Source organism: Hemitrygon akajei, chromosome 1 (genome assembly GCF_048418815.1).
Source record: "Hemitrygon akajei chromosome 1, sHemAka1.3, whole genome shotgun sequence".
Lineage (NCBI taxonomy): Eukaryota > Metazoa > Chordata > Chondrichthyes > Myliobatiformes > Dasyatidae > Hemitrygon > Hemitrygon akajei.
Genome location: NC_133124.1, coordinates 182,194,823 through 182,211,996, shown reverse-complemented (window position 1 = coordinate 182,211,996; position 17,174 = coordinate 182,194,823). Strand labels below are relative to the sequence as shown.

At 51.9% G+C, this 17,174-nt stretch overlaps 1 protein-coding gene and 1 long non-coding RNA gene across 3 annotated transcripts in view; one reads left to right on the top strand and one right to left on the bottom strand.

Annotated features, from left to right (window-relative positions):
- LOC140733057 (sodium channel regulatory subunit beta-1-like) overlaps positions 1-15,450 on the bottom strand; it is a 227,749-nt gene extending 212,299 nt beyond the window's left edge. Inside the window, exon 1 of one of the 2 annotated variants that reach the window (XM_073055867.1) lies at positions 15,064-15,450. In XM_073055867.1, the coding sequence (XP_072911968.1) occupies positions 15,064-15,115 (52 nt within the window). In that variant the 5' untranslated portion in view covers positions 15,116-15,450. Of the gene's footprint in view, positions 1-14,541; positions 14,668-15,063 lie in introns of those variants that run through there. The other variant, XM_073055875.1, reaches the window with a different exon arrangement.
- LOC140733068 (uncharacterized) overlaps positions 15,179-17,174 on the top strand; it is a 14,564-nt gene continuing 12,568 nt past the window's right edge. Inside the window, exon 1 of the long non-coding RNA XR_012100216.1 lies at positions 15,179-15,317. This is a non-coding gene — a long non-coding RNA (uncharacterized lncRNA). The remainder of the gene's footprint in view (positions 15,318-17,174) is intronic.

Sequence of the window (17,174 nt, the reverse complement as noted above, 5' to 3'; positions counted from 1 at the left end):
GGGTAGCCTACCCCGTGCACCAGAGAGAGAGCCAACACCATGGACTCAGACAGAGAGCCTACACAGTACACACACACAGAGAGCCTACACTGTGCAGCAGAGAGAGAGCCTACACCGTGCACACACAGAGAGCCTACACCGTGCACACACAGAGAGCCTACACTGTGCACACACAGAGAGAGCCTACACCGTGCACACACAGAGGGCCTACACCGTGCACCAGAGTGAGCCTACACCGTGCACACACAGAAGGCCTACACCATGCACACACAGAGAGCCTACACCGTGCACACACAGAGAGCCTACACCGTGCACACACAGAGAGAGCCTACACCGTGCACCAGAGAGTGCCTACAACGTGTGCAGAGAGTGCCTACACCATGCGCAGAGAGGGCCTACACCGTGCACACACAGAGAGCCTACACTGTGCACCAGAGAGAGTGCCTACACCGTGCACACACGGAGAGCTTACACCGTGCACACACAGGGAGCCTACACTGTGCGCAGAGTGACAGCCTACACCGTGCGCAGAGAGAGAGAGAGCTTACACCAGGCACCCTGGGCAGCCTACACCATGCACCAAAGAGTGCCTACAGCGTGCAAACAGAGAGAGCCTACACCATGCACCAGGGAGAGCCAATGACATACATCAGACAGCCTACACCATGGACTAGGGATGGAGCCTACACCATGCACTCTGGCAGGGAACCTACACTGTGCAGCACAGAGAGCCTACACCGTGCAAACAGAGAGAGCCTACACTACACACAGAAAGAGCTTACACCGTACACACAGAGAGGGCCTACACCGTACACACAGAGAGAGCTTACACCGTACACACAGAGAGAGCTTACACCGTACACACAGAGAGGGCCTACACCGTACACACAGAGAGGGCCTAAACCATACACACAGAGAAGGCCTACACCGTACACAGAGAGAGAGCCTACACCGTACAGAGAGAGAGAGCCTACAGCGTACACACAGAGAGGGCCTACACCGTACACACAGAGAGGGCCTACACCGTACACACAGAGAAGGCCTACACCGTACACAGAGAGAGGGCCTACACCGTACACAGAGAGAGGGCCTACACCGTACACACAGAAAGGGCCTACACCGTGCACACAGAGAGAGCCTACACCGTGCACACAGAGAGAGCCTACACTGTCCACCAGGGAAAACCTACAGCATGTGCCAGGGAGAACCTACATTGTACAGCAGGGAGAGCCTACAACGTACACAGAGAGATAGCCTACACCGTGCACCAGAGAGAGCCTACACCGTGCACACAGAGAGAACCTACACCGTGCACACAGAGAGAACCTACATTGTACACCAGGGGGACTCTACACTGTGCACCAGGGAAAACCAACATCATGTGCCAGGGAGAACCTATGTCATGCATCAGAAGGAGCCTGCACCGTGCACACACAGGGGTAGCCTACCCCGTGCACCAGAGAGAGAGCCAACACCATGGACTCAGACAGAGAGCCTACACAGTACACACACAGAGAGACTACACTGTGCACCAGAGAGAGAGCCTACACCGTGCACACACAGAGAGCCTACACCGTGCACACACAGAGAGCCTACACTGTGCACACACAGAGAGAGCCTACACCGTGCACACACAGAGGGCCTACACCATGCGCAGAGAGGGCCTACACCGTACAAACAGAGAAGGCCTGCACCTTACACACAGAGAGAGCCTACACCATACACAGAGAGAGAGCCTACACCGTGCACACAGAGAGAGCCTACACTGTCCACCAGGGAAAACCTACAGCATGTGCCAGGGAGAACCTACATTGTACAGCAGGGAGAGCCTACAGTGTACACAGAGAGATAGCCTACACCGTTCTCCAGGGAGAGTCTGCATCATACACCAGGGGGAACCTACACCGTGCACACACAAAGAGAGCCTACACAGTACACACACAGAGAGAACCTACACCGTGCACCGGGGAGAGTCTGCATCATACAGCAGGGGGAACTTACACCGTGCTCCAGGGAGAGTCTGCATCATACACCAGGGGTAACCTACACCGTGCACACAGACAGAACCTACACCGTGCACACACAGAGAGCCTACACTGTGCACACACAGAGAGCCTACACTGTGCAGCAGAGAGAGAGCCTACACCATGCACACACAGAGAGCCTACACCGTGCACACACAGAGAGCCTACACTGTGCACACACAGAGAGAGCCTACACCGTGCACACACAGAGGGCCTGCACCGTGCACCAGAGAGTGCCTACACCGTGTGCAGAGAGTGCCTACACCATGCGCAGAGAGGGCCTACACCGTGCACACACAGAGAGCCTACACTGTGCACCAGAGAGAGTGCCTACACCGTGCACACACGGAGAGCTTACACCGTGCACACACATGGAGCCTACACTGTGCGCAGAGTGACAGCCTACACCATGCGCAGAGAGAGAGAGCTTACACCATGCACCCTGGGGAGCCTACACCATGCACCAAAGAGTGCCTACAGCGTGCAAACAGAGAGAGCCTACACCATGCACCAGGGAGAGCCAATGACATACATCAGACAGCCTACACCATGGACTAGGGATGGAGCCTACACCATGCACTCTGGCAGGGAACCTACACTGTGCAGCACAGAGAGTCTACACCTTGCAAACAGAGAGAGCCTACACTACACACAGAGAGAGCTTACATCGTACACACAGAGAGGGCCTACACCATACACACAGAGAGGGCCTACACCATACACACAGAGAGAGCCTACACCATACACACAGAGAGAGCTTACATCGTACACACAGAGAGGGCCTACACCGTACACACAGAGAGGGCCTACACCGTACAGAGAGAGAGAGCCTACAGCGTACACACAGAGAGGGCCTACACCGTACACACAGAGAAGGCCTACACCGTACACACAGAGAAGGCCTACACCGTACACACAGAGAAGGCCTACACCGTACACAGAGAGAGGGCCTACACCGTACACACAGAAAGGGCCTACACCGTGCACACAGAGAGCGCCTACACCATACACACACAGAGAGCCTACACCGTGCACACAGAGAGAGCCTACACCGTACACACAGAGAGAGCCTACACTGTGAAACAGGGAAAACCTACAGCATGTACCAGGGAGAACCTACATTGTACAGCAGGGAGAGCCTACAACGTACACAGAGAGAGAAAGCCTACATTGTACACACAGAGAGAGCCTACACCGTGCACACAGAGAGTACCTACACTGTGCACATAGAGAGAACCTACGTTGTACACCAGAGGGACTCTGCACTGTGCACCAGGGAAAACCTACATCATGTGCCAGGGAGAACCTACGTCATGCATCAGAAGGAGCCTGCACCGTGCACACACAGGGGTAGCCTACACCGTACACACACAGGGGTAGCCTACACCGTACACACACAGGGGTAGCCTACCCCGTGCACCAGAGAGAGAGCCAACACCATGGACACAGACAGAGAGCCTACACAGTACACACACAGAGAGCCTACACCGTACACCAGAGAGAGCCTACACCGTGCATCAGAGAGAGCCTACACCGTGCACACAGAGAGAGCCAAACCGTGCACACAGAGAGAACCTACACCGTGCACACACAGAGAGAGCCTACACCATGCGCAGAGAGAGAGAGCTTACACCAGGCACCCTGGGGAGCCTACACCATGCACCAAAGAGTGCCTACAGCGTGCAAACAGAGAGAGCCTACACCATGCACCAGCGAGAGCCAATGACATACATCAGACAGCCTACACCATGGACTAGGGATGGAGCCTACACCATGCACTCTGGCAGGGAACCTACACTGTGCAGCACAGAGAGCCTACACCTTGCAAACAGAGAGAGCCTACACTACACACAGAGAGAGCTTACATGGTACACACAGAGAGGGCCTACACCATACACACAGAGAGGGCCTACACCATACACACAGAGAGAGCCTACACCGTACACACAGAGAGGGCCTACACCGTACACACAGAGAGATCCTACACCATACACACAGAGAGGGCCTACACCGTACACACAGAGAGAGCCTACACCATACACACAGAGAGGGCCTACACCGTACACACAGAGAAGGCCTACACCGTACACAGAGTGAGAGCCTACACCGTACACACAGAGAGGGCCTACACCGTACACACAGAGAGGGCCTACACCGTACACACAGAGAAGGCCTACACCGTACACAGAGAGAGAGCCTACACCGTACACACAGAGAGGGCCTACACTGTACACACAGAGAAGGCCTACACCGTACACAGAGAGCCTACACCGTACACACAGAGAGGGCCTACACTGTACACACAGAGAGGGCCTACACCATACACACAGAGTGGGCCTACACTGTACACACAGAGAGGGCCTACACCGTACAAACAGAGAAGGCCTACACCTTACACACAGAGAGGGCCTACACCGTACACAGAGAGAGAGCCTACACCATACACACAGAGAGGGCCTACACCATACACACAGAGAGAGCCTACACCGTACACACAGAGAGGGCCTACACCGTACACACAGAGAGATCCTACACCATACACACAGAGAGGGCCTACACCGTACACACAGAGAGAGCCTACACCATACACACAGAGAGGGCCTACACCGTACACACAGAGAAGGCCTACACCGTACACAGAGAGAGAGCCTACACCGTACACACAGAGAGGGCCTACACCGTACACACAGAGAGGGCCTACACCGTACACACAGAGAAGGCCTACACCGTACACAGAGAGAGAGCCTACACCGTGCACCAGGGAGAGTCTGCATCATACACCAGGGGGAACCTACACCGTGCACATACAAAGAGAGCCTACACAGTACACCAGAGAGAGCCTACACCATGCACCGGGGAGAGCCAATGACATACATCAGACAGCCTACACCATGGACTAGGGATGGAGCCTACACCATGCACTCTGGCAGGGAACCTACACTGTGCAGCACAGAGAGCCTACACCGTGCAAACAGAGAGAGCCTACACCATGCACCAGGGAGAGCCAATGACATACATCAGACAGCCTACACCATGGACTAGGGATGGAGCCTACACCATGCACTCTGGCAGGGAACCTACACTGTGCAGCACAGAGAGCCTACACCGTGCAAACAGAGAGAGCCTACACTACACACAGAGAGAGCTTACATGGTACACACAGAGAGAGCTTACACCGTACACACAGAGAGAGCTTACACCGTACACACAGAGAGAGCTTACACCGTACACACAGAGAGGGCCTACACCGTACACACAGAGAGAGCCTACACCGTACACACAGAGAGAGATTACACCGTACACACAGAGAGGGCTTACACCGTACACACAGAGAGGGCCTACACCGTACACACAGAGAGAGCCTACACCGTACACACAGAGAGGGCCTACACCGTACACACAGAGAGAGCTTACACCGTACACACAGAGAGAGCTTACACCGTACACACAGAGAGGGCCTACACCGTACACACAGAGAGGGCCTAAACCGTACACAGAGAGAGAGCTTACACCGTACAGAGAGAGAGAGCCTACAGCATACACAGAGAGGGCCTACACCATACACACAGAGAGAGCCTACACCATACACACAGAGAGAGCCTGCACCGTGCACACAGAGAGAGCCTACACTGTCCACCAGGGAAAACCTACAGCATGTGCCAGTGAGAACCTACAGTGTACAGCAGGGAGAGCCTACAACGTACACAGAGAGAACCTACACTGTGAAACAGGGAAAACCTACACCATGCGCCAGGGAGAACCTACATTGTACAGCAGGGAGAGCCTACAACGTACACAGAGAGATAGCCTACACCATGCACCAGAGAGAGCCTACACCGTGCACACAGAGAGAACCTACATTGTACACCAGGGGGACTCTACACTGTGCACCAGGGAAAACCAACATCATGTGCCAGGGAGAGCCTATGTCATGCATCAGAAGGAGCCTGCACCGTGCACACACAGGGGTAGCCTACCCCGTGCACCAGAGAGAGAGCCCACACCATGGACTCAGACAGAGAGCCTACACAGTACACACACACAGAGACTACACTGTGCACCAGAGAGAGAGCCTACACCGTGCACACACAGAGAGCCTACACTGTGCACCAGAGAGAGAGCCTACACCGTGCACACACAGAGCCTACACCGTGCACACACAGAGAGCCTACACTGTGCACACACAGAGAGAGCCTACACCGTGCACACACAGAGGGCCTACACCGTGCACACACAGAGAGCCTACACTGTGCACCAGAGAGAGTGCCTACACCATGCACACACAGAGAGCTTACACCGTGCACACACAGACAGCCTACACTGTGCACAGAGAGAGAGCCTACACCGTGCGCAGAGAGAGAGCCAACACTGTGCACAGAGAGAGAGCCTACACTGTGCACAGAGAGAGAGCCAACACTGTGCACAGAGAGAGAGCCTACACTGTGCACAGAGAGAGAGCCTACACTGTGCACAGAGAGAGAGCCTACACCGTGCGCAGAGAGAGAGCCAACACTGTGCACAGAGAGAGAGCCTACACCGTGCACACACAGAGAGAGCCAACACTGTGCACAGAGAGAGAGCCTACACCGTGCGCAGAGAGAGAGCCTACACTGTGCACAGAGAGAGAGCCTACACCGTGCGCAGAGAGAGAGCCTACACCGTGCGCAGAGAGACAGCCTACACCGTGCGCAGAGAGACAGCCTACACTGTGCACAGAGAGAGAGCCTACACTGTGCACAGAGAGAGAGCCTACACCGTGCGCAGAGAGAGAGCCAACACTGTGCACAGAGAGAGAGCCTACACTGTGCACAGAGAGAGAGCCAACACTGTGCACAGAGAGAGAGCCTACACTGTGCACAGAGAGAGAGCCTACACCGTGCACACACAGAGAGCCTACACTGTGCACAGAGAGAGAGCCTACACCGTGCGCAGAGAGAGAGCCAACACTGTGCACAGAGAGAGAGCCTACACCGTGCACACACAGAGAGAGCCAACACTGTGCACAGAGAGAGAGCCTACACCGTGCGCAGAGAGAGAGCCTACACCGTGCGCAGAGAGACAGCCTACACCGTGCGCAGAGAGACAGCCTACACCGTGCGCAGAGTGACAGCCTACACTGTGCGCAGAGAGAGAGAGAGCTTACACCATGCACCCTGGGGAGCCTACACCATGCACCAAAGAGTGCCTACAGCGTGCAAACAGAGAGAGCCTACACCATGCACCAGGGAGAGCCAATGACATACATCAGACTGCCTACACCATGGACTAGGGATGGAGCCTACACCATGCACTCTGGCAGGGAACCTACACTGTGCAGCACAGAGAGCCTACACCGTGCAAACAGAGAGAGCCTACACTACACACAGAGAGAGCTTACATCGTACACACAGAGAGGGCCTACACCGTACACAGAGAGAAGGGCTAAACCGTACACACAGAGAGAGCCTACACCGTACACACAGAGAAGGCCTACACCGTACACACAGAGAAGGCCTACACCGTACACACAGAGAGAGCCTACACCATACACAGAGAGAGAGCCTACACCGTACACACAGAGAGAGCCTACACCGTACACACAGAGAGAGCCTACACCGTACAGAGAGAGAGAGCCTACACCGTACACACAGAGAGAGCCTACACTGTCCACCAGGGAAAACCTACAGCATGTGCCAGGGAGAACCTACATTGTACAGCAGGGAGAGCCTACAGTGTACACAGAGAGATAGCCTACACCGTTCTCCAGGGAGAGTCTGCATCATACACCAGGGGGAACCTACACCGTGCACACACAAAGAGAGCCTACACAGTACACACACAGAGAGAACCTACACCGTGCACCGGGGAGAGTCTGCATCATACAGCAGGGGGAACTTACACCGTGCTCCAGGGAGAGTCTGCATCATACACCAGGGGGAACCTACACCGTGCACACAGACAGAACCTACACCGTGCACACACAGAGAGCCTACACTGTGCACACACAGAGAGCCTACACTGTGCACACACAGAGAGCCTACACTGTACACACAGAGAGAGCCTACACCGTACACACAGAGAGGGCCTACACCGTGCGCAGAGAGGGCCTACACCGTGCGCAGAGAGGGCCTACACCGTACACACAGAGAGAGCCTACACCGTACACACAGAGAGGGCCTACACCGTGCGCAGAGAGGGCCTACACCGTGCGCAGAGAGGGCCTACACCGTGCGCAGTGAGAGAGCCTACACCATGCACACAGAGAGAGCTTACAGCGTGCACACATAGAGAGCCTACACCGTGCACACAGTGAGAGCCTACACCGTACACACAGAGTGAGCCTACACCATGAGAAAGATCCTACACCATACACAGACAGCCTTCACCGTACACACAGAGAGGGACTACACCGTACTCACAGTGAGAGCCTACACCAGGGGTGGGCAAACTTTTTGACTTGTGGGCCACAAAGGGTTCTACAATTTGACAGGGGGGCCGGACCAGGAGCAGATGGACGGAGTGTTTTGGTAATACACCTCATAAGAGAAAATAAAATATCATTGGATATGTAGAAAACATGTGCCTTAATTTCAATTGAAAATGAACAAATGCATTACAACAAAATATCCATCTTTGAAGTCCCATGGTATTTAGCTATTTATTGAAATGACTTTTAAAACACTGAAAATTAAATGAATAAAATACAGCTTTTTTTAATAGTAACAGTTATTATTTTAAAGCACTGAAAATTCTGTTATCCTTCAAGATATTATCATCATCACTCTCCTCCTGACTGTCTTTATTTCAAAAACGGTAGGAGATGCAGGTCTACTTGTCCTGCTCCTTCTTATTCAATTGTCCCCTGTGCCAAAACTCAACAACGACCAGTGTCACTGACAGAACAGTGACAGCGCGCCAGTATGCGGAGCGCGTTATTTGATCTGGAGTGCATTTTTTATTTTGAGAACGTACGTGCACCTGCGCACTACTCATGTCCATCACTTAACAGAAATGACATGTAACATGTAAGGCTTATTGAAAAAAATATTTTCAAATGCATTTTTTACATAACACAACGAAGAAACTTATTTTTAATTTCAGTGGGAACAGTGTTGTTGGTCTCCCTTTTTAGCCAGCGCATCAAAGTCTGGATTTAGTTTTGTTGTGGCGATTCTCAGGATGGATCTGAGGTGTTGGTCAGTTAACTTGGATCTGTGGCTGGCTTTGTTGATGTTCATGACGCTGAACGCCTGTTCACACAAATAGGTCGAGCCGAACAACGCCAGCATCTTCTGTGCCGTCCTCCGGAGGTTTGGAAACACCTTTTTACCAAGTGAAGCATAAAAGTCATTCAGTTTAAGAGAGTTGAACTTCTCTTTTAAGACGGGGTCAGACTGAAGGTCAATCAGTTCCAGCTGTAGCTCCTCTGGTGCTGTTTCAGGATCTTGTGACAGGGGACAGGCCACCAACTGAAGTGACTTGTCAATTTTTTCAAAATCAGAAAAGCGACGGCAGAATTCTCTGTGCAGCGCATCCAGTGACTCGCTGTATTTTTTCACATTTGCGCCGGCCTCTTCCAGCGTGGCTAGTGTGGGAAAATGAGTGAATAACTTATTCAAAATTTGCCTGGAGAAAAAAGCCAGCTTGGATTTAAAGGCTTTCACGTTTGTGTACATGTCATGCACAAACTGATCCTTCCCCTGTAGCTTCACGTTCAGTTCATTCATGTGTGAAAATATATCCACAGCAAACGCAAAGTCACAAAGCCAGCTCTTGTTGCTCAGCTCAGGAAATTCGTCGGCCTTCCTCAGTAACTCCAAAAATGCACCGATCTCCTCTTTGAGCTCCCATGCTCGTTAAAACACTTTGCCCAAACTTAACCAGCGGACACGGAAGTGATAAAGTAGGTCCTGGTGATCCGCATCAGTTTCCTCCAGGAACGTGATGAACTGACGGTGCTGAAGTCCCCTTGCACGTATAAAGTTGACAAGTTTTACGACAGGATTCACAACATGATTCAGCTGTAATACCGATTTACATAGAGATTCCTGGTGGATGATGCAGTGAAGGAAAATAACATCCTGGTCAGGATTTTCATCTTTCACTTTATTCTGTATTCTCCTCAGCAGGCCGACATTTTTCCCTGTCAAATTAGGAGATCCATCTGTGGTGACGTTGATAAGTTTACTCCAAGGGAGCTTCATATTTTCGATGACAGCAGACACCTGGTCATACAAGTCCTCTCCCCGTGTTTTTCCTTTCAGAGACTCCATTGTCAAAAACTCCTCCGTTATTTCAAAAGTATTGTTAATTCCGCGGATAAAAATGAGGAGCTGAGCAGTGTCTTTTACATCGTTGCTTTCATCCAGTGCTAATGAAATAACGTGAACGACTCTGCCTTTTTATTTAAGTCGCTGGTTATATCTTCACCTATCAGTTCCACACGGCGAGTCACTGTCCTGCGTGATAAACTGATTTTTTCAAATTTGTCTTTGCTCTCCGGACACAATACATCTGCTGTCTCCACCATACATTCTTTTAAAAACTCGCCTTCAGTCAGAGGCTTGCTGGCCTTTGCTAATTTGAATGACAGCATAAAACTCGCCTTGGTACTTGACTCATGAATGGCAGTTTGACGGTGAAAAATTTTTGTTGAGCCTGTAAATTAGCTGCCAACCTCTGAGCATTAGCTTCCTGTTCTTTGTTGACTGGTTGCTAGCATAGTTGGCATGTTTTGTGGCAAAGTGACGGCTGATATTATATTCTTTAAAAACCGCCACAGTCTCTTGGCATATCAGGCATACAGCAGTTGATCGGTGTTTGGTAAAAAGATATTTAGTTGTCCACTCCTTATTAAACACCCGACATTCTCTATCCACTTTTTTTTCTTAGCTCCACTCATCTTTACAGAAAGGGGTGAGAGGTCAAAGAGTAAAGCGCAAATGTGGAATAATACGCTGCACCTCAACAAAGGTCAATGTATATAGAGGTGCGTCATCTATTGGGAAAATGCCAGAATTGCAGGGAAAAAACGTTAACAAGATTTATTAAAATAATTTCATCAAGTTCTGCGGGCCGGATTAAAAAGCTTAACGGGCCGTAGTTTGCCCATACCTGGCCTACACCGTGCACACATAGAGGGCTGACACCCGTGCAAACAGAGAGAGAGCCTACACCATGCACAGAGAGAGAGCCTACACCGTACACACAGTGAGAGCCTACACCGTACACCATTGGGAGCCTGCACCGTAGACACAGAGAGGGACTACACCGTGCACACTGAGAGAGCCTACGACATACACCAGAGAGAGCCTACACCGTGTACACAGAGAGGGACTACACCTTACTCACAGTGAGAGCCAACACCATACACCATTGGGAGCCTGCACCGTAGACACAGAGAGGGACTACACCTTACTCACAGTGAGAGCCTACACCGTACACCATTGGGAGCCTGCACCGTGTGTCATAGCTTGGTATGGCAACTGCTCTGACCAGAACCACAATAAACTATGTCCCAGAGAGTTGCGGACACAGCTCAGCACATCATGGAAAGAGTCCACCCCTCCATGGACTCCATCTACTCTTCCCACTGCCATGGAAATCAGCCAGCATTGTCACAGTCCCCACCGCATCAGCATTCTCACTTTTCCCCCTCCCATAGGGCAGAAGATACAAAAGCCTGAAAACAGGTACCATTCGGCTCGAGGGCAGATTCTATCCCACTATTATAAGACTATTCAATGTGATAATTTGGTCTCTTGATCTCACAATCTACCTCATTATGACTTTGCACCTCCTGCACTTCACTTCCGCTGTATCTGTTACACTTTATTCTGCATCCTGTTATTGTTTTACCTTGGTCTGTCTGAAGGCACTGTGTCGTGATCTGATCAGTATGGTCAGTATTCAAGCTTTGCATCATACATGTGACAACAATAAACCAATTCCAGTGTTCCAACAACTTTTCAAATTGTGGTTACATTATGGTTTAGCCCAGAATCGGTGACTGGGCCCACATTTCCCCTTGCGGACCAGAGGGCTAAACTAGTCTCATTTTTTCGTGTTTCGGTCCTAAAACCCAATCGGTGGCCGATCCAAGCACCTCCTGAAAATCACAGCTGCAATCACTCTACCAACTCGTCCGGCAGCTAATTCCAGACAAGCTGCACGGAACAGAACAGCAAGAGCGACGCCAAGATCGAAAAAGGGACGGGGCTTCAGCTGAGAAGCGAGAAGAGGCCCGGTTGTGTGTGTGTGTGTTGGGGAGGGGGGACAGTGGCGGAGGGAGGAACGCGTTGAAAGAAAGATTGCATGGATTGGAGAAGTTTGCGTCCCCTGCAATTCAGAGTGGATCCAGCAGAGGGAGCAGAGCGCTGTGGGGGGCGCTGAGGAGCACTGTGCGGATGTCAGGACAGTGAGGAGGGAGAGGATGGAAACCTAGCGCCGTTCCTAGTTCACATCCTATAACCTGTACAGCGGATACTGAGAACGGGGTGCAAACAGACCATTCCAGTCCACACTATTAATAGTTCTGATTTAAATAATGACCTCACCCCTTCCTACCTCTGTGAGCCCCTTCAGGCATCACACTCTCCCGGTCTCGGTGACTCCCTCTGGCCGGTACACCCCTCCCCACTAGTGTGACCCCCTCCCTCCCATCTAGCCAGTACACCCTTTCCCTATCTCCTGTCTCTGTGAGCCTAACCCCCTCCCCCGGCCACCACATTGTGCCCAATCTCCTGTCTCTGTGACCCCCTCCGACCACTACCCCCTGCCGTCTCCTGTCACCGTGAGCCTTCACTTCCAACTCTCTATGATGTTCTGATTCAGCCTCCAACTGCCCTGAATCCCGTTTTCAAGTTCCCTCTCCTCCGCTCCCTCCTCATTTCAGAAACACCTGCACCTCTGGTTCTCTGGCCCAGATCTTGGCACACAAATATATATATATACACACACACATACAAACACATAAATACATGTGTATCTCACGACCTCACTCACACTCCCTCTGAGACCTCTGGGCTGTGACGACTGTTTGCGAACTCCACCAGCCATGTGTTACTGCGGAGGTGTGTGTATAGTTCTCTGTGGACAGGAGAAAGCCCCATGTCCTTTCCTGCAGGAGGGATGGTCTCACTGGGAGCGGCTTTAACTTTGAGGGTCTACAGCTGTGACCGAGATGAGCCCCCCGTCAGTACAGACCCCTCAGACACATTCTCCCAGCTTCTGTCGCCACTCTGCCCATCAGCTCTCAGGGTCTCTCCTCCCTCTCACTGTCCTTTTTAACTGCCCCTCCTTTCTGCACTCATCCCTCCCTCATTCGTTCCTCTCTCCTCCCCCTCATTTCCTACAATGCCCTTCCTGTCCCTCGGAAGGGATCCTCCACTTTCCCTCTCCCCCAAAGAATCCCTACCCTATTCTGAGGGAGCTCCTCTCTCATACAGTTCTGGAGTCTCTGCACTCCTCCACTGTCCTCAGGCTGAGCAGAGAATCCCTCACCTTTTACTTCCCACCCCACCTAACCGCCACTTAGAGGGAGTGGGAAGGAGAGGGGATGGAGGGGTGGCAAGGGAGAGAGGGGGCAGATGAGCGAGAGGGAGAGGGGAGCAGGAAAGAGAGACAGAGAGGAAAGGAGAGAGAAAAGAAAAGGTGGCAGGAGAGAGAAAAAGAGGAGGAAAGAGAGAGAAAGAATTGTTTCTTGGGAGAGATCCCTCCCCCCCCCCCCCCCCCCCCCCCCCAATTCTGAGCTTGCCTGATATACGGGAGAGGATATGAGGTAAGTTCTCCTCATTTATGTTAAATGATGACCTTGTATTTATCATCATATCTCCTGGTTCTGCGCTGCCAAAAAAGGTGCTGCAGAGAGAGACAAATTATCACCTGGTCTAGTGTGCTGGCTTAACCTTGCATCGTTAATGAAGAAACTCTACAATCTCAGAGCTGAACGAATAACCCTTTATTTAATAACGGTATCCCTTAGTCCTGATTATCAGATTCGCCAGGGATTAAAGATTCTCCTTATCTTAAAAAGGCAAGTGTTCCCTGGTTGTGGAGTGTCTAGTGTGTACCTTCAAGAGAGATTTCACAATAAATCCACTGCAGATTGGCCACCCTTTACTGTGTAACAGTATCCCCCAGGTCTGGAGTGTCTAACATTCAAACGGAGGGGGGGGGGGAAGAGAAGGTGGGAGGGGGAGGGAGTAGGTGGGAGGGGAGAGGGGGAGGGAGAAGGTGAGAGGGAGGGAGTAGGTGGGAGAGGAGAGGGGGAGGAAGGTGGGAGAGGAGAGGGGGAGGGGGAAGGAGAAAGGTGAGAGGGGAGAGGGGAGGAAGGTGGGAGAGGAGAGGGAAGGGAGAAGTTGGGAGGGGGAGAGGAGGAGGGAGAAAGTGGGAGAGGAGAGCAGGAGGGGTGATGGTGGGAGGGGAGGGAGAATGTGGGAGGGGATTGAGGGGGAGGGAGAATGTGGGAGGGGATTGAGGGGGAGGAAGGAGGAGGGACACAGAAAGGGGGGATAGGGGATAGAGATAAATAATACACCTTGCTTCTGTTTTAAATGGATTTCATATCCGGCTTCATAGTCCGTGTCCTTCACAGTGGGGTGCCCTCGACCCGGCAAAGAGATTCCTTGTTATTTATCAGCGTCCTCTGGATATGAGCTGCGTTACTGTCAGAAATCCTCTCCGAGGTGGGGGGAGGGGGGTTTGGGGTTTCAAAACTCGTCTCTATTTACACGGGCGCCTGTTTATTGCAGAGCAGGGAATTGTCACCCCACCGCGTGTTAAATTGATTAGTACCTACACTGCCCCCTTGATCTGGCATCTGAAGAAGAGAATTTTCTGCCATCGGTGCTTTAAATGAACGGCCCTTGTGTGATTTAACAGACTCCTCTGGTGTTAACGATTTAAGAAGAGAATTGTCAGCGATCTGATTCTTATTTGAATGACCCTTTCTGATTTAACCGTCTCAGTCAGATGTTCAATCATCTCTGCATAAGTGTCAATCCCCTCCTCCCCCCTCACACAGAAGCCTGGTATTAGGACACACTGAATGATAACTCACCCCAAAACAAGCAAAGACTGGCGTAGAGTAAAATCTTTTTAAGAGAATCCATTGTAGACCCGGCAGCCGGTAAGGTTCAATGATAAATCCTTGCTGCAAGATTACTGCCTCAACAGCCACATGGTGCGTTCTTTTATCCCGTAAAACTCCACGAACCAAAGCATGAAAGGCCCCGGCAATAGCACGGAGGCCGGGCCGGCCGTTTTGGAGAGATCTCACATCTGCCGTCAAAGGAGTTCTTAAATCTTGAGCAGGTATTTATAGAAACGGCCGAGTGCAGGAGCCGGAGACGGGTTGCGTTCCGGGTGAGAGCGGCGGGCGAGAAGAGCGCTGCGGATGTGTGGTGCAGTGCGAGAGAGGGAAGGAGGGGGCTGTGGGAGAGAGAGGAAGAGAGAGAGAGAGAGGGCGAGAGAGAGAGAGGAGATGGAGAAGGGGGAGAAAGAGATGGAAAGAGGATAGGGGGAACGAGGGAAGGAGGACAAATAGAAAAAATGGGAAAGGCAGGAGAGGAGAAACGGGGAGGAGTGTGGAGAGAAGGGAGGGGTGAGTGGGGTAAAGTAGAGGGAGTGTGGCAAATAAGGGGAGGGAGGAGGAGAAGGAGGGAGGGGCGGGAGAGGGGACGGGAGCGGAGGTATGAGGGTGGTGTGGTGAGAAGGGAGGGAGAGCAGAGGAGCCTTGCTGAGGGGAGGAGGTGAAAAGGGATGAGGAGCAGAGGGAGGGGTGGCAAAGAGGGTGTAGAAGGAAGAGAGGAAGAAGTGGACAAGGACAGGGGCAAGGAGAGACCAGGATGCGGAGAGGAGGCAATGAAAGGAGGGGGGAGAGGAGGGAGGGGACAGAAGGGGCAGAGAGAGAGAGAGAGGTGGGAGGGTTGAGTAGGGATGGGGAAGGAGAGTGATCTTTGAAGCCTGTGTAATGTGAGGAGGGAGATGGGGGAGAGAATGAAGGGAGGGGGAGAGAGAAGGAAAAATTGAGGGATAGAGGGAGAGAGAGTGGGGTGGGGAGGTGGTGGAGGAGGAGGGAGAGAGAGGGTGGAGTATGATGGGAAGGAGAGAGCGAATGTGGAAGACTAAGAGAGCAGGGAGAGGGTAGAAAATGAGGAGGGCTTTGGGAAGAAAGAGAGAGTTAGAGAGAGGATGGTGAGGACACAGCAAGGAAAGAGGGCAGAGGAGTGGGACAGTGTCTGAGGGGGAGAAGAGGATGGCTAGAGAGTAGGGAGCAGAGTGTGGAGGAGGGGTGAGGGAGAAGGATAGGGAAGAAAAGAGGGAGGGATCTGGGGATACAGAAGGATGATGCAGAATTGAGGTGAGGGAGTGGATTGAGGGAAGGGAGTGGATTGGGGGTAGGGATAGAGAAGGGAGGGAGTGTGAGAGAGGAGAAAGTTGGGGCAATAGGAGGCAATGAGAAGGTGTAGAGAGGAGAGGAGAAAAGGGATGGGTGCAAGGGGGCTTGGGAGTCTCAGTGCTGGACCCTTTAAAATTATCTTGCAAGTCAGTGGTAAAGAAGGCAACCACAATGTTAGCATTTATTTTGAGAGGACTAGAATATAAAAGCAAGGATATAATGCCAAAGATTTATAAGGCACTGGTCATACTGCAGGCTATTCAGAACAGTTTTGGGCCCCTTATCTAAGAAAGGATGTGCTGCCATTGGAGAGGAGGTTCATGAGAATGATCCCGGGAATGAAAGGAATGATCCCGGGAATGAAAGGGTTAATGCATGTGAAGCATTTGTTGGCTCTGGGCCTGTATTTGCTGGAGATTACAAGAATGAGGGGAAATCTCATTGAGACCTAGCAAATATTGAAAGGCCTAGATAGTGTGGAAGTGGAGAGGATGCTTCCTTTAGTGAGGGAGTCTAGGACCAGAGGGCACAGCCTCAGAATAGGACACCCCTTTTAGAATCCCTTTAGCCAAAGGCTGGTGAATCTGTGGATTTCACTGCCACAGGCGGCTGTGGAGGTAAAGTCATTAAGTATAATTAAAGTGAAGATTTTTGATTAGAAAGGGCATCAAAGGTTATGGGGGGGAAAGCAGAAGAATTGGTTTGAGGGTGAAAATATGAACATGACAGAGCTGACTCAGACGGCTGAATGGCCTGATTCTGGTGCCATG